Source organism: Saccoglossus kowalevskii, chromosome 13, assembly GCF_978046115.1.
Source record: "Saccoglossus kowalevskii chromosome 13, keSacKowa6.1, whole genome shotgun sequence".
NCBI classification, from domain to species: domain Eukaryota; kingdom Metazoa; phylum Hemichordata; class Enteropneusta; family Harrimaniidae; genus Saccoglossus; species Saccoglossus kowalevskii.
Genome location: NC_140653.1, coordinates 34,350,549 through 34,375,801, shown reverse-complemented (window position 1 = coordinate 34,375,801; position 25,253 = coordinate 34,350,549). Strand labels below are relative to the sequence as shown.

General features: G+C 36.2%; 1 protein-coding gene across 4 annotated transcripts in view; it reads right to left on the bottom strand.

The window, feature by feature from the left end:
- The window catches only part of LOC100372454 (long-chain-fatty-acid--CoA ligase ACSBG2-like), a 79,230-nt gene that overhangs the window by 9,745 nt on the left and 44,232 nt on the right, over nucleotides 1–25,253 (bottom strand). For all 4 annotated transcript variants that reach the window (XM_085507258.1, XM_085507261.1, XM_085507259.1 and 1 more), the window contains 5 exons: nucleotides 16,752–16,919; nucleotides 15,545–15,726; nucleotides 5,037–5,088; nucleotides 3,559–3,694; nucleotides 2,089–2,198 (listed from right to left, as the gene is read on the bottom strand). In XM_085507258.1, the coding sequence (XP_085363384.1) occupies nucleotides 2,089–2,198; nucleotides 3,559–3,694; nucleotides 5,037–5,088; nucleotides 15,545–15,726; nucleotides 16,752–16,919 (648 nt within the window). The remainder of the gene's footprint in view (nucleotides 1–2,088; nucleotides 2,199–3,558; nucleotides 3,695–5,036; nucleotides 5,089–15,544; nucleotides 15,727–16,751; nucleotides 16,920–25,253) is intronic.

The following is a 25,253-nucleotide window of genomic DNA, read 5'->3' as shown; positions in this document are numbered from 1 at the left end:
TGCTTCGACAATGACCTGTTAATACAAGTAAAATGCGATAAATATTTCATGCTATATTCAGTTTACCTCTCAAAAATGGCTAGTTACTAGTTTTTTGGAAAAACCATGTCGTTTATTCGCTGAAATAAATTCCAACAGATTCTACTTTGACATCGAAAATTCACTTCCGCATTGCGTTACCGGAAAGTCTTCGGGAATTTCTGGAGAATTGTGTCGGTACAACACAGCATTCTGATTGGTTAATAACCAACTTGACCCATTAGCTAAAAGGATGCTGCTGCAGGTCAACTCTGCAAATGCATCATGACGGAAAGTGATTTCTATCGAGATTGCATACGATTCAACACCTTCGTCAGTGGAGATAATGATGAGAATTTTGACTTTGACTGTGTTCCAACAGACTCTAATGTTTTTAATTTCGTAAATTCTGGTGGTACGTAATTAGTATTGTAATAAAATGTGCATATTTTTTATGATCATCATTGTGAAAATCAATGACGACGCAACTAATTTCGTAATTTGATTTTTCCTCTGTTGAATGATGAATCAAAATTTTCATTTGCACTCTTTTTCGAGGGGGGTGCTCGGGTAAGCGCCTAATCCTGAAAAATCGTGATTTTCTGAGTTGAGGCCCCTGGGCGTTAACCCGGTCGAGTACAGTAATGATATACAAGTGTTATAACTATCAATAAGGTTATCTAAACTCTATGTCGAATTCAACTCCAATTTTTGTATTATAATTTCAATGTAATCACTATGTTCATGCAGTTTACACAGGTTTCACTGTGTTCAGTCTACACAGGTTTCAAAGTGTTCAGTCTATACAGAGTTCACCGTGTTCAGTCTACACAGAAATTTCACGAAGTTCAGTCTACACAGAGTTCACTGTGTTCAGTCTACACAGATTTCAGTGTTAAGTTTACAGATTTCAGTGTTAAGTTTACAGATTTCGGTGTTCAGTTTACACAGATTTCGGTGTTCAGTTTACACAGATTTCGGTGTTCAGTTTACACAGATTTCAGTGTTCAGTCTACACAGATTTCAGTGTTCAGTTTACACAGATTTCAGTGTTCAGTCTACACAGATTTCAGTGTTCAGTTTACAGATTTCGCAGTGGTTCATTTTACACAATTTCAGTGTTCAGTCTACACAGATTTCAGTGTTCAGTTTACAGATTTTGCAGTGTTCATTTTACACAATTTCAGTGTTCAGTATACATAGATGTTACGTTTGAGTCTATTTCATGTATTTATTATTTGTGTAATTTGTAGTTGGGGTTTTATTGAAATGGCATATTGTCCTCGGTCGCTTTATGTTGTGTTCTTTTGTCAATTTATCCCTATTTTGCATATTTATTTGTACTGAGTTAGGGAGTCTGCTTTGGCTATAAAAGCCTTTTGTTTTACGTTGACGAGGTAGACGGCAATTAGACGGTAGACTGATAGCAAGAAGACTCCAAATAGACTGTGTACTGATAGCACTATAATTTTTACCAGTATCACTGACTGGTTTATCAGTTTATTAGGAAATGGGAATTGTTCTTGAACATTGTTAGCTGTCCGGTCTGGCTTGTGTTTTCGTTCCGGTGACGTGTTGGAAGAAACTGGAAGAAGTCCACGTGTGAGCTGAAACTTGGTACGCTTCGACGGAGATGAATGAATGAAGATTGACACCACCTGGGAGTCGTGACAAAAGTTCGAAGACGACGGAGTGACAGGCCAGCACAGAACGAACTCTTTGATTTGTTTTGATAAGTATTGTTAATTTTGACTGTTTGTTCTTTTTGCCGTTGTTAAACAGAAGTCTATATTGGATGTATGTTACTGCTAGCATTTTTGTTTGAGGTGTGGTGTAGCACACAAAGTTATGTGACATTTCAATAGTCCATTGAAAATATACTACCGTACTATCTTGCACACTGCTTGGGTTCGGGCGTTTTATTTGTTATACAAGTCGAGTACCAGCGTCTGAACGTAACAACAGATTTCAGTGTTCAGTCTACACAGATTTCACAGTGTTTGATTTACATTAGGTTTCACTGTGTTCATTAAACAAAGACCATTCCACAATTAAATGCTTTGAACCTACCTCTCCATTGCCATCCTTATCTGGATCTGCAAGTTTCGTTTCACTTCCGGGAAATTCTTTGCCTGCACTACCAACTAAGAATTTTCCGGGTAATGATATCGTATGTGGACCTACCAGAAAAACAAAATTCAACTGTTCAACAATTTAGGGTTTTTTTCCCTCTTTCTCACAAGCAGCCTGTTGATGGATATAGTTCTATCAAAGCTGGCAACAAACTTCCCAACGTATGCAGGGCCCCCACTAAAGTTAGCACTTGCATCAATCCAAAAGTATTTATAAGGTCTGACTTTTTTATAATTTATTCAGGCCCTATAATTTTATAAAATTAACTTGTTTTTTTTTAACAGTTAAGTTATTCTGATTATCAGGAAAATCACTATTTTTACAACAATATTTATATAGATGTATTGGGAACAGTACAGATGAGTGTACATTGATTTGGTCTGATTGTATTATTTGACAATCATTTTATATCTGCTAAAAAAAAGTCACACCAAACTGTAGATTGAAATTGCACTGTTGATGGTGATGAGAAAGCCTTGAGATTGTCTACTTAGGTATTCATTTGGACAAACTAGCCACTAAGCAACATACACGTCTCACCAGTCATAATAATTCATAACAATGAGTTATCATTTGACACACAAACATAATTGTCTTGGGATAACTATTGCTTGCTACTCTCTTGAGTATTGACAATAAGCACATTTGACAGTTATTAATGGCCAATCAGGAAGTTAACATGCAGGAAAATCAGTATGTACAGATGTGATTTTATTTATTTATTTATTTATTTGTTTGCTTGCTGTATACATGTATACTATTATTTTGTGAGTGAATACGGCATTCCTGCTTTATCACAATATTAGAAGAAAACACAAAAGAAAAGAAGATGATAACCTGGTTATACACCACCTTTCCATTATTTCATGGATCCTTCATCCTTCTTCAAGGAAACTTTACCTTGATTTTGCTTGTACAGTTGGTGGATTACAATGACACCGATTGATTGATAAAAATAGCACACTGCTAATCTAAAGATGCAAATTTTTCAATCAATGGATGTCTGTTCATACGTTTTTCGCATATGCCGCATCAACTGATGGTTGCCACAGAGACGAAAGTGTGACAGGCCCCATCATTGAGACGTTTGAATGCGCAATGAGCAAACTTAATTTGAATTGGTTGAATGTCTATAACAGCTATAGCCTGTCTAAAAACTGTCGCTAGTCTGTCATTTAATTTTTACATAAGATCTAATGTACAATGTCATCAGATCTAGTGTGCAATGTCCTCAATTTAACACTATGTGAATGCCCATCTGTAATAGTGCCCCTGATATGACAGCATTATGTCCTGTGAAATAAGTCAAAGCCACATGACACTCCAATTAAACACCAGTTAATTTAATGCACTGATTTTTAATAGAGCATTTATACAGTTGATACCAGCAGTAAATTGGTTTCTTACCTGAGCTTTCACTCATTCCATATATATTATAGATAGGTATATTAAGACTCATAAAATAGTCCTCAGTTTCTTTTGCAATTGGAGCAGCCCCCGAAAAACATAAGTTACATCTATCAAAACCCAATGCAGCTTTGATCTGAAAAAAAAAAATTAAGTCACGACTAAATAAATGACCTAACAAGCAGCCTCTCGGCTGAAACAGCTCCGCTGTTAGCAATGCATATTTCAATTAGGGAATTGAAGATATCATCATGATATAAAAAACATCTGAGAGAGGTCTACCTGTAAACAGGGGACTATTTTCTATGCTAAAAACATCTATAATAAAACTCAAACGCATGTTCAACAAGAAGTCAAAAATATCACTTTTTACCAAAAATGAAAAAAATATTCATCAGGTCTACAGGTACAAAGCAATCAGGCTTGTAGTTTTCAAGTAGAAGTCGAAAAGGTAAAAAGTTGACGCGGATGACGGCGACAGACTCGGGCGGGCAATCACTCATATGATAAAAAGAACATGCCAAGACATGAAGTCTAATCAGATTAAAATAAGATCTATTAATTTGATTTTGCTCGTTAGTATAATTTTCTACTTGTCTTTCATTAAATTTCCATTTTTCTTTTTTCCAATTGAGCTCGTAGTTTCCAAGAAGAAGTCGAAAATGACATTATTTCCCCAAAAATATTTGCAAAAAATAGCGAATTGAAGAAATAGTCATGAAATCAACAAATCTGACAGAGGTCCATCCAAGGTGCCTATAACCTAGGCCATACTAAGTATCAAAACAATTGAGCTTGAAGTTTTCAGGAAGAAGATGGAAATATAATTGATGAATGACAGACGAACAATCTTGACACAACAACAAATGTTTACTAATTGATATCGACATTTTTTAGAGATCTGCTAAAGGCCAAATTGCATATTAACTTGCAAGCATGTATATTCAAACAATTGTCAAAACTGTGTGTATGATCAAAAGGTATGTGTGAGGCTCGAAATCGGTACTCTGCGCCACTGGAATGCGCCGGCACATTTCCCAAAATAAGCATTGTGCGCCCCATAGTTGCGCCACCATTCTGCACCCCTCATTCTGCGCGCTTGAGAAAATTCATCCTGTGCCCCATTCTGAGTTGAAGCTTTCTTAAAAATAGACGGCAATGATTTCAAGCCTGTTTATCAATGCAATCGGGATGTTTCATGTGAAATACTGTTATATAACCTTTCCAGGGAAATAAGTACGAAGCTATTGAAAACAAATAAATTAATTTAAAGTAATCGCTAGCTATAATTAGGCACAGTCGGCAGATGATTTTTTAGGATGATAAAGTACTACTGGGGTATAATCATCATGATGAGCAATGTTTTGAACTGCATACAGCATGTAGTGCATGCAATGCGAGTAAAGACCAATCAGAGAACAGAACAATAGAATTTACACTTGACAAGAGTGCTGATTTAAGATAAGGATTCATCTTACCTTCTTGAATACAAACATGTTTGCAAGTGTCCATCCCCATGGCGGTGACTGTCTGTGAATAAATAAACATCAGTCAGTGTTTCCATGCAATTTGACATAACGTTGCAGTATCAAGTAAGATATCTGCATCCTACCATATTAGAAAATGTAAGTTACACTCAGACTGTACAAGAATAAACTAATGAGACAGTACAGCAGAGATATGCATAGTGGGGATCAGAGTGACGACGTTCCATCTTTCATACATACTTTGCAGTCTATTATGAGAAAATATAAATGCATGCAGCTAACGAGTTTTACATAAATTTTTTTAAAATGGTGTATTATCATGTTATCATTTTTCAAAGCCTCGTCATTCAGATGAAAACACATGTTTTCTTGGATGACAGCTTCCGGGTACGTGCATACTGTACGCAAAACATTTCTTTTTAGCTAGCACGTTATTTTAGCTATCTGTAATTTCACTAATATGTCACTAATTTAAAATAAAGTATATTCTCACAATGAGATTATTGACACTTTAGCTAAATTAAGATTCATGCATGGAGTCAAATTCGCTAAAATTTCATATAGCTAATTCAACATGTTTTACAGTATACACTGCCAGGGCAGGGAACTATTTTCTATGCTAAAAACATCTATAATTAAACTCAAACACATGTTCAAACATCACATTTTTATTTACAATTAGCCTGGGTTCCCATGGTTTTCTTGAGTGAGGTATTTAATTACGCTTACATCGCTTGCATGCATGCCAGACATTTTTTGCAAATTATTTTCATCGCAAGTTGTTCATCACAACAATTGCTGCATACATACATACATAACACAGTCTGCACTAAAACATATTCAAATCAAACATTTATCATAAATAAATCATGAAAAAACTTTATTCACTGAATATTCTCCTGAATATGCAGTCTCATTGTTTACTAAACGCACACAGTAGGTAAATAGGCCAAATGTAGTGGGATTGTTATTGGCTCACTGACGAGAAAATATAAAACCATGTTTTCCGCATTCAGGTTCTCAACTGGCTTTCAGGTTTTGTGATGTTAACCAGAGTAGGTGCCCACTGTTTTAGCCAATAATGTTAGCTATAGCGAACGATTTACAACAAATGAAAGAAAATGTTATTGATTGACAGTGGCTATACAATTTGGAAAGACAATGGGATGAGATTTGTAATTGGCAGTTCGAACAATAGCACCACTGTGGATCACACTTGGAAAACAGAGATATAGAACAGGTCAGAAAAGGGGGCTTGTCATCAACGCTTAGTCAGCCCTAACATTATTATACAAACTGTACTTATACATTGTAGTCACAAAATGAAAAAATTTAAGGTTCAATTGAGGTGTCTACATACTGTATAAAATATTGAAATAATCACGCTATATTTTCAAGAATAAGCCAAAAATAGCACTTTTTAATAATATTCACCAGAATTTTCATGAAATGAGCAAATCTGAGAGAAGTCAATATTTACCAACTTAAAGGTACATATATACAAAGTATATCAAAGCAAGCAGACATGCTGTTTTCAAAACTACTGTAAGTCAAAAATGTAAAGTTGATGTCAACAGACAATAAATTCTTTGAAGAGCTCAACTCAAACACTGGCACTGCCAACTGACAATAAATTCTTTGAAGAGCTCAACTCAAACACTGGCACTGCCAACAGACAATAAATTCTTTGAAGAGCTCAACTCAAACACTGGCACTGCCAACTGACAATAAATTCTTTGAAGAGCTCAACTCAAACACTGGCACTGCCAACAGACAATAAATTCTTTGAAGAGCTCAACTCAAACACTGGCACTGCCAACTGACAATAAATTCTTTGAAGAGCTCAACTCAAACACTGGCACTGCCAACAGACAATAAATTCTTTGAAGAGCTCAACTCAAACACTGGCACTGCCAACTGACAATAAATTCTTTGAAGAGCTCAACTCAAACACTGGCACTGCCAACTGACAATAAATTCTTTGAAGAGCTCAACTCAAACACTGGCACTGCCAACTGACAATAAATTCTTTGAAGAGCTCAACTCAAACACTGGCACTGCCAACAGACAATAAATTCTTTGAAGAGCTCAACTCAAACACTGGCACTGCCAACTGACAATAAATTCTTTGAAGAGCTCAACTCAAACACTGGCACTGCCAACAGACAATAAATTCTTTGAAGAGCTCAACTCAAACACTGGCACTGCCAACAGACAATAAATTCTTTGAAGAGCTCAACTCAAACACTGGCACTGCCAACAGACAATAAATTCTTTGAAGAGCTCAACTCAAACACTGGCACTGCCAACTGACAATAAATTCTTTGAAGAGCTCAACTCAAACACTGGCACTGCCAACAGACAATAAATTCTTTGAAGAGCTCAACTCAAACACTGGCACTGCCAACAGACAATAAATTCTTTGAAGAGCTCAACTCAAACACTGGCACTGCCAACTGACAATAAATTCTTTGAAGAGCTCAACTCAAACACTGGCACTGCCAACAGACAATAAATTCTTTGAAGAGCTCAACTCAAACACTGGCACTGCCAACTGACAATAAATTCTTTGAAGAGCTCAACTCAAACACTGGCACTGCCAACAGACAATAAATTCTTTGAAGAGCTCAACTCAAACACTGGCACTGCCAACAGACAATAAATTCTTTGAAGAGCTCAACTCAAACACTGGCACTGCCAACAGACAATAAATTCTTTGAAGAGCTCAACTCAAACACTGGCACTGCCAACAGACAATAAATTCTTTGAAGAGCTCAACTCAAACACTGGCACTGCCAACAGACAATAAATTCTTTGAAGAGCTCAACTCAAACACTGGCACTGCCAACAGACAATAAATTCTTTGAAGAGCTCAACTCAAACACTGGCACTGTCAAAGAGCTCAACTCAAACACTGGCACTGCCAACAGACAATAAATTCTTTGAAGAGCTCAACTCAAACACTGGCACTGTCAAAGAGCTCAACTCAAACACTGGCACTGCCAACTGACAATAAATTCTTTGAAGAGCTCAACTCAAACACTGGCACTGCCAACTGACAATAAATTCTTTGAAGAGCTCAACTCAAACACTGGCACTGCCAACAGACAATAAATTCTTTGAAGAGCTCAACTCAAACACTGGCACTGCCAACAGACAATAAATTCTTTGAAGAGCTCAACTCAAACACTGGCACTGCCAACAGACAATAAATTCTTTGAAGAGCTCAACTCAAACACTGGCACTGCCAACTGACAATAAATTCTTTGAAGAGCTCAACTCAAACACTGGCACTGCCAACAGACAATAAATTCTTTGAAGAGCTCAACTCAAACACTGGCACTGCCAACTGACAATAAATTCTTTGAAGAGCTCAACTCAAACACTGGCACTGCCAACTGACAATAAATTCTTTGAAGAGCTCAACTCAAACACTGGCACTGCCAACTGACAATAAATTCTTTGAAGAGCTCAACTCAAACACTGGCACTGCCAACAGACAATAAATTCTTTGAAGAGCTCAACTCAAACACTGGCACTGCCAACAGACAATAAATTCTTTGAAGAGCTCAACTCAAACACTGGCACTGCCAACTGACAATAAATTCTTTGAAGAGCTCAACTCAAACACTGGCACTGCCAACAGACAATAAATTCTTTGAAGAGCTCAACTCAAACACTGGCACTGCCAACAGACAATAAATTCTTTGAAGAGCTCAACTCAAACACTGGCACTGCCAACAGACAATAAATTCTTTGAAGAGCTCAACTCAAACACTGGCACTGCCAACAGACAATAAATTCTTTGAAGAGCTCAACTCAAACACTGGCACTGCCAACAGACAATAAATTCTTTGAAGAGCTCAACTCAAACACTGGCACTGCCAACTGACAATAAATTCTTTGAAGAGCTCAACTCAAACACTGGCACTGCCAACTGACAATAAATTCTTTGAAGAGCTCAACTCAAACACTGGCACTGCCAACTGACAATAAATTCTTTGAAGAGCTCAACTCAAACACTGGCACTGCCAACTGACAATAAATTCTTTGAAGAGCTCAACTCAAACACTGGCACTGCCAACAGACAATAAATTCTTTGAAGAGCTCAACTCAAACACTGGCACTGCCAACTGACAATAAATTCTTTGAAGAGCTCAACTCAAACACTGGCACTGCCAACTGACAATAAATTCTTTGAAGAGCTCAACTCAAACACTGGCACTGCCAACAGACAATAAATTCTTTGAAGAGCTCAACTCAAACACTGGCACTGCCAACTGACAATAAATTCTTTGAAGAGCTCAACTCAAACACTGGCACTGCCAACTGACAATAAATTCTTTGAAGAGCTCAACTCAAACACTGGCACTGCCAACTGACAATAAATTCTTTGAAGAGCTCAACTCAAACACTGGCACTGCCAACTGACAATAAATTCTTTGAAGAGCTCAACTCAAACACTGGCACTGCCAACTGACAATAAATTCTTTGAAGAGCTCAACTCAAACACTGGCACTGCCAACTGACAATAAATTCTTTGAAGAGCTCAACTCAAACACTGGCACTGCCAACTGACAATAAATTCTTTGAAGAGCTCAACTCAAACACTGGCACTGCCAACTGACAATAAATTCTTTGAAGAGCTCAACTCAAACACTGGCACTGCCAACAGACAATAAATTCTTTGAAGAGCTCAACTCAAACACTGGCACTGCCAACTGACAATAAATTCTTTGAAGAGCTCAACTCAAACACTGGCACTGCCAACTGACAATAAATTCTTTGAAGAGCTCAACTCAAACACTGGCACTGCCAACTGACAATAAATTCTTTGAAGAGCTCAACTCAAACACTGGCACTGCCAACTGACAATAAATTCTTTGAAGAGCTCAACTCAAACACTGGCACTGCCAACTGACAATAAATTCTTTGAAGAGCTCAACTCAAACACTGGCACTGCCAACAGACAATAAATTCTTTGAAGAGCTCAACTCAAACACTGGCACTGCCAACTGACAATAAATTCTTTGAAGAGCTCAACTCAAACACTGGCACTGCCAACTGACAATAAATTCTTTGAAGAGCTCAACTCAAACACTGGCACTGCCAACAGACAATAAATTCTTTGAAGAGCTCAACTCAAACACTGGCACTGCCAACAGACAATAAATTCTTTGAAGAGCTCAACTCAAACACTGGCACTGCCAACAGACAATAAATTCTTTGAAGAGCTCAACTCAAACACTGGCACTGCCAACTGACAATAAATTCTTTGAAGAGCTCAACTCAAACACTGGCACTGCCAACTGACAATAAATTCTTTGAAGAGCTCAACTCAAACACTGGCACTGCCAACTGACAATAAATTCTTTGAAGAGCTCAACTCAAACACTGGCACTGCCAACTGACAATAAATTCTTTGAAGAGCTCAACTCAAACACTGGCACTGCCAACAGACAATAAATTCTTTGAAGAGCTCAACTCAAACACTGGCACTGCCAACAGACAATAAATTCTTTGAAGAGCTCAACTCAAACACTGGCACTGCCAACAGACAATAAATTCTTTGAAGAGCTCAACTCAAACACTGGCACTGCCAACTGACAATAAATTCTTTGAAGAGCTCAACTCAAACACTGGCACTGCCAACTGACAATAAATTCTTTGAAGAGCTCAACTCAAACACTGGCACTGCCAACAGACAATAAATTCTTTGAAGAGCTCAACTCAAACACTGGCACTGCCAACTGACAATAAATTCTTTGAAGAGCTCAACTCAAACACTGGCACTGCCAACTGACAATAAATTCTTTGAAGAGCTCAACTCAAACACTGGCACTGCCAACTGACAATAAATTCTTTGAAGAGCTCAACTCAAACACTGGCACTGCCAACTGACAATAAATTCTTTGAAGAGCTCAACTCAAACACTGGCACTGCCAACTGACAATAAATTCTTTGAAGAGCTCAACTCAAACACTGGCACTGCCAACAGACAATAAATTCTTTGAAGAGCTCAACTCAAACACTGGCACTGCCAACTGACAATAAATTCTTTGAAGAGCTCAACTCAAACACTGGCACTGCCAACTGACAATAAATTCTTTGAAGAGCTCAACTCAAACACTGGCACTGCCAACTGACAATAAATTCTTTGAAGAGCTCAACTCAAACACTGGCACTGCCAACTGACAATAAATTCTTTGAAGAGCTCAACTCAAACACTGGCACTGCCAACAGACAATAAATTCTTTGAAGAGCTCAACTCAAACACTGGCACTGCCAACAGACAATAAATTCTTTGAAGAGCTCAACTCAAACACTGGCACTGCCAACTGACAATAAATTCTTTGAAGAGCTCAACTCAAACACTGGCACTGCCAACTGACAATAAATTCTTTGAAGAGCTCAACTCAAACACTGGCACTGCCAACTGACAATAAATTCTTTGAAGAGCTCAACTCAAACACTGGCACTGCCAACTGACAATAAATTCTTTGAAGAGCTCAACTCAAACACTGGCACTGCCAACTGACAATAAATTCTTTGAAGAGCTCAACTCAAACACTGGCACTGCCAACAGACAATAAATTCTTTGAAGAGCTCAACTCAAACACTGGCACTGCCAACTGACAATAAATTCTTTGAAGAGCTCAACTCAAACACTGGCACTGCCAACTGACAATAAATTCTTTGAAGAGCTCAACTCAAACACTGGCACTGCCAACAGACAATAAATTCTTTGAAGAGCTCAACTCAAACACTGGCACTGCCAACTGACAATAAATTCTTTGAAGAGCTCAACTCAAACACTGGCACTGCCAACTGACAATAAATTCTTTGAAGAGCTCAACTCAAACACTGGCACTGCCAACTGACAATAAATTCTTTGAAGAGCTCAACTCAAACACTGGCACTGCCAACAGACAATAAATTCTTTGAAGAGCTCAACTCAAACACTGGCACTGCCAACTGACAATAAATTCTTTGAAGAGCTCAACTCAAACACTGGCACTGCCAACAGACAATAAATTCTTTGAAGAGCTCAACTCAAACACTGGCACTGCCAACAGACAATAAATTCTTTGAAGAGCTCAACTCAAACACTGGCACTGCCAACTGACAATAAATTCTTTGAAGAGCTCAACTCAAACACTGGCACTGCCAACTGACAATAAATTCTTTGAAGAGCTCAACTCAAACACTGGCACTGCCAACAGACAATAAATTCTTTGAAGAGCTCAACTCAAACACTGGCACTGCCAACTGACAATAAATTCTTTGAAGAGCTCAACTCAAACACTGGCACTGCCAACAGACAATAAATTCTTTGAAGAGCTCAACTCAAACACTGGCACTGCCAACAGACAATAAATTCTTTGAAGAGCTCAACTCAAACACTGGCACTGCCAACTGACAATAAATTCTTTGAAGAGCTCAACTCAAACACTGGCACTGCCAACTGACAATAAATTCTTTGAAGAGCTCAACTCAAACACTGGCACTGCCAACTGACAATAAATTCTTTGAAGAGCTCAACTCAAACACTGGCACTGCCAACTGACAATAAATTCTTTGAAGAGCTCAACTCAAACACTGGCACTGCCAACTGACAATAAATTCTTTGAAGAGCTCAACTCAAACACTGGCACTGCCAACAGACAATAAATTCTTTGAAGAGCTCAACTCAAACACTGGCACTGCCAACTGACAATAAATTCTTTGAAGAGCTCAACTCAAACACTGACACTGCCAACAGACAATAAATTCTTTGAAGAGCTCAACTCAAACACTGGCACTGCCAACAGACAATAAATTCTTTGAAGAGCTCAACTCAAACACTGGCACTGCCAACTGACAATAAATTCTTTGAAGAGCTCAACTCAAACACTGGCACTGCCAACTGACAATAAATTCTTTGAAGAGCTCAACTCAAACACTGGCACTGCCAACTGACAATAAATTCTTTGAAGAGCTCAACTCAAACACTGGCACTGCCAACTGACAATAAATTCTTTGAAGAGCTCAACTCAAACACTGGCACTGCCAACTGACAATAAATTCTTTGAAGAGCTCAACTCAAACACTGGCACTGCCAACTGACAATACATTCTTTGAAGAGCTCAACTCAAACACTGGCACTGCCAACTGACAATAAATTCTTTGAAGAGCTCAACTCAAACACTGGCACTGCCAACTGACAATAAATTCTTTGAAGAGCTCAACTCAAACACTGGCACTGCCAACAGACAATAAATTCTTTGAAGAGCTCAACTCAAACACTGGCACTGCCAACTGACAATAAATTCTTTGAAGAGCTCAACTCAAACACTGGCACTGCCAACTGACAATAAATTCTTTGAAGAGCTCAACTCAAACACTGGCACTGCCAACTGACAATACATTCTTTGAAGAGCTCAACTCAAACACTGGCACTGCCAACTGACAATCCGTCAAATAATTGAGCTGTCAGAACATGAAGAGTATTTGAGAGAGGCCAAAATAAACACTATAAAATGTATAAGTTATTGATAAACAATCAAAGCATGTTTTGGCACTAAGGATGGAAGGTGTACATAACTATACAAACAAGAAAGCACACTGACATACACATAAAGCATGCAGGGCAACATAAGAACATGCAACTAACTTGAGAAACTCTCACCTCTTAGATAAACAACTCTTTGTTCCATGAGTTGCATTTTTCAATTGACTAGCAATAGATATAAGGTAAGAGACAGAGAGAATGTCCACATCCAGTGTGAGTATTAAATACTACGGTGCATACTTTAAGTCATAGGGGTGAGGGTGGGGGGTGTGGCTCATAGAATGGAAGATAGTCTGATAAGCAGGTAATGACGCAAGCAAGCAGTGTCCAGTAAATAACTCTGAGGCAGAGTACACATGTAAACATAATACCAAGACATACCAATACAGTGAGTGAACAAAATAAATTTAACCGTGGCTGAGAATTTATAAAAAAGAAAATTTCAGTATAAAAAATCACACTCATTGTTGATGTATTTGGTTGGAGTGATCCGAGAAATTGATATTTTTATTTTTATTAAATTAATCTTAGTTGGTTTGATATCTTTCAAATTCACTAGTTTTTGAAATATTAGTGTCAGAAATAAAGTGAATTGTATTTTATATTAAGTATCTTTATATTTAGCCTGTGTACGAGGTGACTGAATTATGAATAAACAAGGTTGATATATATTATATATTATATATCAACTAAATTTGAAAGCCATGTGCTGGTCAGTTCTTGAAGAAGTGCACACACTCCTACGCCGAGTCGATGAAAATCTTGGAATGAAGAGACTAATGATTAAGGATAATCTGTGACATTTTGATAAACTGTGTGAGATGCTTGTATGCAGTGTCACATGTCACTTTGTTCTAAAATTGTCACAGGTAATGTCATTGATCTAATTTAGGTGCGTGTGCCGTATTTACTTGGTGTCTTCCGTAGACATTTGACAATAATGTGTTAGGAAGAGTATACACCAGTATTTCTTATTTCTACAAAGTTTACAGGCGTAGCATAGTATGTTCATTAATCAATGACATTGTTTCATTACTCTTCTGCTGCAAATTTGTGCAACCATCACCGACATTATCAGTGCTATAACACTGTTATTACTGATTATCACAGACATTATCATTACTAGTGGGATTACTAGCTAATCATGGACATTGTTGCTGTTGAAATTGTGTTGGAAAGCTGTGATTATTGTTGCTAACTTATGTAACCATGGCGAACATTAGTGTTGTGTTGAATTAGTGAAATTATTGTTGACATTATCATTACTATTATGTTGATATCATACGGAAACTAATGTCATTATTTAATTGAAGCAGGGATAATTATAGAAGTGTTATTAATTCTATTATGCTGTTAATTAAAGCAAGAATCATGGATAGTGTGTGATATGCCGTGAACAACCTGCCATTGTTATCGCTACCTGCCGTGGACTGCCGGTATATTGCAGCTAAAATGATATATAGTGGGACCTACATTCCGTAAACAGGCTGCATATCTTAGGTAAGTAACTGAGAGACTCTAAACTGACTTTATTTATTATACATGTATTTGCCGTGTTTACTATAATTGTGATTCATAGTTGGTGCACATGTTAACCTGTTATAGTATCACTTGATAATCTAGCTAGCAGAAGGCCCACTAATGTGTCTGGGTATTATACTATTTGTTTAGGCTCATTTCGAATTAAATATTTTCTGTACATTTACCACAATCTGTCTTGTGATCTATTTTGATTGATTTATGTCATGGCCACAATTGCTTGACAATTGAATTTGTATATTTGCTGAATTGCAATTTTAAATTAGCATATTTAGCTTTCATTGGAATAAGCAATAGAAGATGTCACTGACAATAGAATGAGAAAGTCAATGAATGATGTCATCATTATCAAGTAGGGTACTTTGGTACGTGTGTATGGATAGCAAGATGATTGACAAAATAAACTTACCCATTCATGATTCTCATATTGCCGTCGTAGCCAACACTTTTAGCCCATGTTGAGATTCTCTTTTTAAATCCAGTAACATTACGTCCCACTTCTTTCAATGTATCCTGGATTTTTTCCCACACACGTGGAACTCCAAGAAATGCTGTTGGTCTCACTTCTTTCAAAGTATTAACTAGAGTGCCCTGAGAAAACAAGTCAGATGCATACTAAACTTACGTAACGAACTCCATTAAAATAGAGTGAAAGTATGTGGACTTGCATGAACGCTTCATTTGTCAGTCATGGCAAATAACGTACAAGTTTGACTACAACAAAACTATATGTTCACCCATAGAAAAGTAAATTAATCAAAGAAAACATGTCTATGTAACAATAGTAGTGTCACAGGATCACCTTCTGATTGCAGCCCCTTCTGATTCTGTTTAGGTTATTTCGAACAGAGGCACAGTCAGACCTTAGCCTAGTTACATGTTGCCATGACTCATGAGTTTGGCTAGGCAATTAAGTGCTTAACCATTATGAATAGTTACATGTAACAAGTAAATGAACAGGTGCGTGTCACAAGTAAGTAAATAGATATATGTAAGGCCCCAAAAAAAAAATTGTTTTGTTGCCCTCAGTGACCGACCGAAAAATATGAAGTATCAGGTCGCATTTTTTTTTTTTTAATAGGCCAAAATATTAAAAAATCACCATTTTAAGCAGAAAAAGTATTTCCACTAAAAATTAACGATCCCAGACCGTTGTTTGATCCCCAGGGTCCCCGGGGGAATAAGTGGCGACTTTGAACCTCGGGTTGATCTGTATTTAAAAGAACCACTTTGATTTTTGTGTTTAATATCTAGCATGCGTTTGATTGATTCCCATATACCTCGGCTATTTATGATACCCTTAGTTTTCACGAGTTTTAAAAAACAAAACAAAAAAAATTTCCGACTTGAGGGCAACATAAGTTGTTGTTTTTTGGCCTAACATGGAGCAAATTTATGAATAGTTACATGATACAAGTAGCATTTGATTGATTACATTGCTTTGCATGGAAGTATATTTGGATACATTATCTCTCAGTTGTGGGTTGACATGATCGACAACATGCAACAGTTTAGTAAAAAAACTATTGTAAATAGCTTGATGATCTTTTTTCAAATTATCAAAAAAACAAAATTTCCAAAAGTACCCCAAAACAGTTGTTGAATTAAAAACATACCTTCAGAGCATCTGGTTGTGCAAAGTATGTTGTTCCACAAGCTACCATCGGAATATAGATATCAAATAACTGAGCTGCAACGTGGCTTAGAGGTAAATAACTAACCAGACAGTCAGTACCTTTGTTCAGCTTAGCCGCCGAAACACACATTTTAGTTGTCCACACAAACTACAGACAGAAACAATATATGTAAAATAAAATACAAAATAAAATATGCATGCAAAGTTCTTTTGAGAAAAATTCCATATTTGGGGGATAGTAAATTCAAATATGCATTACCGTAAAATCTGTATTAGAAGCCGCATCCCTAATAGAAGTCGCACCCATTATTTTTGAATAATTGAGAATCAAAAATTCACCATTTCTCATATGTGTAGATGCTCTAATAGAAGCCGCATCCCCTCTGTTGCATTCTACCATTTTAATAGAAGCTCCAGCTTCTAATACAGATTTTACAGTAGTTCTGAAGTATAGTTATAAACTATATGTACTTACATTATCATGACTAAGCATGACACCTTTAGGGTTTCCAGTCGTTCCGGAAGTAAAGTTATAAACTATATATACTTACATTATCATGACTAAGCATGACACCTTTAGGGTTTCCAGTCGTTCCGGAAGTAAAGTTATAAACTATATATACTTACATTATCATGACTAAGCATGACACCTTTAGGGTTTCCAGTCGTTCCGGAAGTAAAGTTATAAACTATATATACTTACATTATCATGACTAAGCATGACACCTTTAGGGTTTCCAGTCGTTCCGGAAGTAAAGTTATAAACTATATATACTTACATTATCATGACTAAGCATGACACCTTTAGGATTTCCAGTCGTTCCGGAAGTAAAGTTATAAACTATATATACTTACATTATCATGACTAAGCATGACACCTTTAGGGTTTCCAGTCGTTCTGGAAGTAAAGTTATAAACTATATATACTTACATTATCATGACTAAGCATGACACCTTTAGGATTTCCAGTCGTTCCGGAAGTAAAGTTATAAACTATATGTACTTACATTATCATGACTAAGCATGACACCTTTAGGATTTCCAGTCGTTCCGGAAGTAAAGTTATAAACTATATATACTTACATTATCATGACTAAGCATGACACCTTTAGGGTTTCCAGTCGTTCCGGAAGTAAAGTTATAAACTATATGTACTTACATTATCATGACTAAGCATGACACCTTTAGGGTTTCCAATCGTTCCGGAAGTAAAGTTATAAACTATATATACTTACATTATCATGACTAAGCATGACACCTTTAGGGTTTCCAGTCGTTCCGGAAGTAAAGTTATAAACTATATATACTTACATTATCATGACTAAGCATGACACCTTTAGGGTTTCCAGTCGTTCCGGAAGTAAAGTTATAAACTATATATACTTACATTATCATGACTAAGCATGACACCTTTAGGGTTTCCAGTCGTTCCGGAAGTAAAGTTATAAACTATATATACTTACATTATCATGACTAAGCATGACACCTTTAGGGTTTCCAGTCGTTCCGGAAGTAAAGTTATAAACTATATATACTTACATTATCATGACTAAGCATGACACCTTTAGGGTTTCCAGTCGTTCCGGAAGTAAAGTTATAAACTATATATACTTACATTATCATGACTAAGCATGACACCTTTAGGGTTTCCAGTCGTTCCGGAAGTAAAGTTATAAACTATATATACTTACATTATCATGACTAAGCATGACACCTTTAGGGTTTCCAGTCGTTCCGGAAGTAAAGTTATAAACTATATATACTTACATTATCATGACTAAGCATGACACCTTTAGGGTTTCCAGTCGTTCCGGAAGTAAAGTTATAAACTATATATACTTACATTATCATGACTAAGCATGACACCTTTAGGGTTTCCAGTCGTTCCGGAAGTAAAGTTATAAACTATATATACTTACATTATCATGACTAAGCATGACACCTTTAGGGTTTCCAGTCGTTCCGGAAGTAAAGTTATAAATTATATATACTTACATTATCATGACTAAGCATGACACCTTTAGGGTTTCCAGTCGTTCCGGAAGTATAGTTATAAACTATATATACTTACATTATCATGACTAAGCATGACACCTTCAGGATTTCCAATCGTTCCGGAAGTAAAGTTATAAACTATATATACTTACATTATCATGACTAAGCATGACACCTTTAGGGTTTCCAGTCGTTCCGGAAGTATAGTTATAAACTATATATACTTACATTATCATGACTAAGCATGACACCTTCAGGATTTCCAATCGTTCCGGAAGTAAAGTTATAAACTATATATACTTACATTATCATGACTAAGCATGACACCTTCAGGATTTCCAATCGTTCCGGAAGTAAAGTTATAAACTATATATACTTACATTATCATGACTAAGCATGACACCTTTAGGGTTTCCAGTCGTTCCGGAAGTAAAGTTATAAATTATATATACTTACATTATCATGACTAAGCATGACACCTTTAGGATTTCCAGTCGTTCCGGAAGTAAAGTTATAAACTATATATACTTACATTATCATGACTAAGCATGACACCTTTAGGGTTTCCAGTCGTTCCGGAAGTAAAGTTATAAACTATATATACTTACATTATCATGACTAAGCATGACACCTTTAGGATTTCCAGTCGTTCCGGAAGTAAAGTTATAAACTATATATACTTACATTATCATGACTAAGCATGACACCTTTAGGATTTCCAGTCGTTCCGGAAGTAAAGTTATAAACTATATATACTTACATTATCATGACTAAGCATGACACCTTTAGGATTTCCAGTCGTTCCGGAAGTATAGTTATAAACTATATATACTTACATTATCATGACTAAGCATGACACCTTTAGGATTTCCAGTCGTTCCGGAAGTATAGTTATAAACTATATATACTTACATTATCATGACTAAGCATGACACCTTTAGGATTTCCAGTCGTTCCGGAAGTAAAGTTATAAACTATATATACTTACATTATCATGACTAAGCATGACACCTTTAGGGTTTCCAGTCGTTCCGGAAGTATAGTTATAAACTATATATACTTACATTATCATGACTAAGCATGACACCTTTAGGATTTCCAGTCGTTCCGGAAGTATAGTTATAAACTATATATACTTACATTATCATGACTAAGCATGACACCTTCAGGATTTCCAGTCGTTCCGGAAGTAAAGTTATAAACTATATATACTTACATTATCATGACTAAGCATGACACCTTTAGGATTTCCAGTCGTTCCGGAAGTAAAGTTATAAACTATATATACTTACATTATCATGACTAAGCATGACACCTTTAGGGTTTCCAGTCGTTCCGGAAGTAAAGTTATAAACTATATATACTTACATTATCATGACTAAGCATGACACCTTTAGGATTTCCAGTCGTTCCGGAAGTAAAGTTATAAACTATATATACTTACATTATCATGACTAAGCATGACACCTTTAGGATTTCCAGTCGTTCCGGAAGTAAAGTTATAAACTATATATACTTACATTATCATGACTAAGCATGACACCTTTAGGATTTCCAGTCGTTCCGGAAGTATAGTTATAAACTATATATACTTACATTATCATGACTAAGCATGACACCTTTAGGATTTCCAGTCGTTCCGGAAGTATAGTTATAAACTATATATACTTACATTATCATGACTAAGCATGACACCTTTAGGATTTCCAGTCGTTCCGGAAGTAAAGTTATAAACTATATATACTTACATTATCATGACTAAGCATGACACCTTTAGGGTTTCCAGTCGTTCCGGAAGTATAGTTATAAACTATATATACTTACATTATCATGACTAAGCATGACACCTTTAGGATTTCCAGTCGTTCCGGAAGTATAGTTATAAACTATATATACTTACATTATCATGACTAAGCATGACACCTTCAGGATTTCCAGTCGTTCCGGAAGTAAAGTTATAAACTATATATACTTACATTATCATGACTAAGCATGACACCTTTAGGGTTTCCAGTCGTTCCGGAAGTAAAGTTATAAACTATATATACTTACATTATCATGACTAAGCATGACACCTTTAGGATTTCCAGTCGTTCCGGAAGTAAAGTTATAAACTATATATACTTACATTATCATGACTAAGCATGACACCTTTAGGGTTTCCAGTCGTTCCGGAAGTAAAGTTATAAACTATATATACTTACATTATCATGACTAAGCATGACACCTTTAGGGTTTCCAGTCGTTCCGGAAGTAAAGTTATAAACTATATATACTTACATTATCATGACTAAGCATGACACCTTTAGGGTTTCCAGTCGTTCCGGAAGTAAAGTTATAAACTATATATACTTACATTATCATGACTAAGCATGACACCTTTAGGGTTTCCAGTCGTTCCGGAAGTAAAGTTATAAACTATATATACTTACATTATCATGACTAAGCATGACACCTTTAGGGTTTCCAGTCGTTCCGGAAGTATAGTTATAAACTATATATACTTACATTATCATGACTAAGCATGACACCTTTAGGATTTCCAGTCGTTCCGGAAGTAAAGTTATAAACTATATATACTTACATTATCATGACTAAGCATGACACCTTTAGGGTTTCCAGTCGTTCCGGAAGTAAAGTTATAAACTATATATACTTACATTATCATGACTAAGCATGACACCTTTAGGGTTTCCAGTCGTTCCGGAAGTAAAGTTATAAACTATATATACTTACATTATCATGACTAAGCATGACACCTTTAGGATTTCCAGTCGTTCCGGAAGTAAAGTTATAAACTATATATACTTACATTATCATGACTAAGCATGACACCTTTAGGATTTCCAGTCGTTCCGGAAGTAAAGTTATAAACTATATATACTTACATTATCATGACTAAGCATGACACCTTTAGGGTTTCCAGTCGTTCCGGAAGTAAAGTTATAAACTATATGTACTTACATTATCATGACTAAGCATGACACCTTTAGGGTTTCCAGTCGTTCCGGAAGTAAAGTTATAAACTATATATACTTACATTATCATGACTAAGCATGACACCTTTAGGATTTCCAGTCGTTCCGGAAGTAAAGTTATAAACTATATATACTTACATTATCATGACTAAGCATGACACCTTTAGGATTTCCAGTCGTTCCGGAAGTAAAGTTATAAACTATATATACTTACATTATCATGACTAAGCATGACACCTTTAGGGTTTCCAGTCGTTCCGGAAGTAAAGTTATAAACTATATATACTTACATTATCATGACTAAGCATGACACCTTTAGGATTTCCAGTCGTTCCGGAAGTAAAGTTATAAACTATATATACTTACATTATCATGACTAAGCATGACACCTTTAGGGTTTCCAGTCGTTCCGGAAGTAAAGTTATAAACTATATATACTTACATTATCATGACTAAGCATGACACCTTTAGGGTTTCCAGTCGTTCCGGAAGTAAAGTTATAAACTATATATACTTACATTATCATGACTAAGCATGACACCTTTAGGGTTTCCAGTCGTTCCGGAAGTATAGTTATAAACTATATGTACTTACATTATCATGACTAAGCATGACACCTTTAGGGTTTCCAGTCGTTCCGGAAGTAAAGTTATAAATTATATATACTTACATTATCATGACTAAGCATGACACCTTTAGGGTTTCCAGTCGTTCCGGAAGTAAAGTTATAAACTATATATACTTACATTATCATGACTAAGCATGACACCTTTAGGGTTTCCAGTCGTTCCGGAAGTATAGTTATAAACTATATATACTTACATTATCATGACTAAGCATGACACCTTTAGGATTTCCAGTCGTTCCGGAAGTATAGTTATAAACTATATGTACTTACATTATCATGACTAAGCATGACACCTTTAGGGTTTCCAGTCGTTCCGGAAGTAAAGTTATAAACTATATATACTTACATTATCATGACTAAGCATGACACCTTTAGGATTTCCAGTCGTTCCGGAAGTAAAGTTATAAACTATATATACTTACATTATCATGACTAAGCATGACACCTTTAGGGTTTCCAGTCGTTCCGGAAGTAAAGTTATAAACTATATATACTTACATTATCATGACTAAGCATGACACCTTTAGGGTTTCCAGTCGTTCCGGAAGTAAAGTTATAAACTATATATACTTACATTATCATGACTAAGCATGACACCTTTAGGATTTCCAGTCGTTCCGGAAGTAAAGTTATAAACTATATGTACTTACATTATCATGACTAAGCATGACACCTTTAGGATTTCCAGTCGTTCCGGAAGTAAAGTTATAAACTATATGTACTTACATTATCATGACTAAGCATGACACCTTTAGGATTTCCAGTCGTTCCGGAAGTAAAGTTATAAACTATATATACTTACATTATCATGACTAAGCATGACACCTTTAGGATTTCCAGTTGTTCCGGAAGTAAAGTTATAAACTATATATACTTACATTATCATGACTAAGCATGACACCTTTAGGGTTTCCAGTCGTTCCGGAAGTATAGTTATAAACTATATGTACTTACATTATCATGACTAAGCATGACACCTTTAGGGTTTCCAGTCGTTCCGGAAGTAAAGTTATAAACTATATATACTTACATTATCATGACTAAGCATGACACCTTTAGGGTTTCCAGTCGTTCCGGAAGTAAAGTTATAAACTATATATACTTACATTATCATGACTAAGCATGACACCTTTAGGGTTTCCAGTCGTTCCGGAAGTAAAGTTATAAACTATATGTACTTACATTATCATGACTAAGCATGACACCTTTAGGGTTTCCAGTCGTTCCGGAAGTAAAGTTATAAACTATATGTACTTACATTATCATGACTAAGCATGACACCTTTAGGGTTTCCAGTCGTTCCGGAAGTAAAGTTATAAACTATATATACTTACATTATCATGACTAAGCATGACACCTTTAGGGTTTCCAGTCGTTCCGGAAGTAAAGTTATAAACTATATGTACTTACATTATCATGACTAAGCATGACACCTTTAGGATTTCCAGTCGTTCCGGAAGTATAGTTATAAACTATATATACTTACATTATCATGACTAAGCATGACACCTTTAGGATTTCCAGTCGTTCCGGAAGTAAAGTTATAAACTATATATACTTACATTATCATGACTAAGCATGACACCTTTAGGATTTCCAGTCGTTCCGGAAGTAAAGTTATAAACTATATATACTTACATTATCATGACTAAGCATGACACCTTTAGGGTTTCCAGTCGTTCCAGAAGTAAAGTTATAAACTATATATACTTACATTATCATGACTAAGCATGACACCTTTAGGGTTTCCAGTCGTTCCGGAAGTAAAGTTATAAACTATATATACTTACATTATCATGACTAAGCATGACACCTTTAGGATTTCCAGTTGTTCCGGAAGTAAAGTTATAAACTATATGTACTTACATTATCATGACTAAGCATGACACCTTTAGGGTTTCCAGTCGTTCCGGAAGTATAGTTATAAACTATATATACTTACATTATCATGACTAAGCATGACACCTTTAGGGTTTCCAGTCGTTCCGGAAGTAAAGTTATAAACTATATATACTTACATTATCATGACTAAGCATGACACCTTTAGGGTTTCCAGTCGTTCCGGAAGTAAAGTTATAAACTATATATACTTACATTATCATGACTAAGCATGACACCTTTAGGGTTTCCAGTCGTTCCGGAAGTAAAGTTATCAACTATATATACTTACATTATCATGACTAAGCATGACACCTTCAGGGTTTCCAGTCGTTCCGGAAGTAAAGTTATAAACTATATATACTTACATTATCATGACTAAGCATGACACCTTTAGGATTTCCAGTCGTTCCGGAAGTAAAGTTATAAACTATATATACTTACATTATCATGACTAAGCATGACACCTTTAGGGTTTCCAGTCGTTCCGGAAGTAAAGTTATAAACTATATATACTTACATTATCATGACTAAGCATGACACCTTTAGGATTTCCAGTCGTTCCGGAAGTAAAGTTATAAACTATATATACTTACATTATCATGACTAAGCATGACACCTTCAGGGTTTCCAGTCGTTCCGGAAGTAAAGTTATAAACTATATATACTTACATTATCATGACTAAGCATGACACCTTTAGGGTTTCCAGTCGTTCCGGAAGTAAAGTTATAAACTATATATACTTACATTATCATGACTAAGCATGACACCTTCAGGGTTTCCAGTCGTTCCGGAAGTAAAGTTATAAACTATATATACTTACATTATCATGACTAAGCATGACACCTTTAGGGTTTCCAGTCGTTCCGGAAGTAAAGTTATAAACTATATATACTTACATTATCATGACTAAGCATGACACCTTTAGGATTTCCAGTCGTTCCGGAAGTAAAGTTATAAACTATATATACTTACATTATCATGACTAAGCATGACACCTTT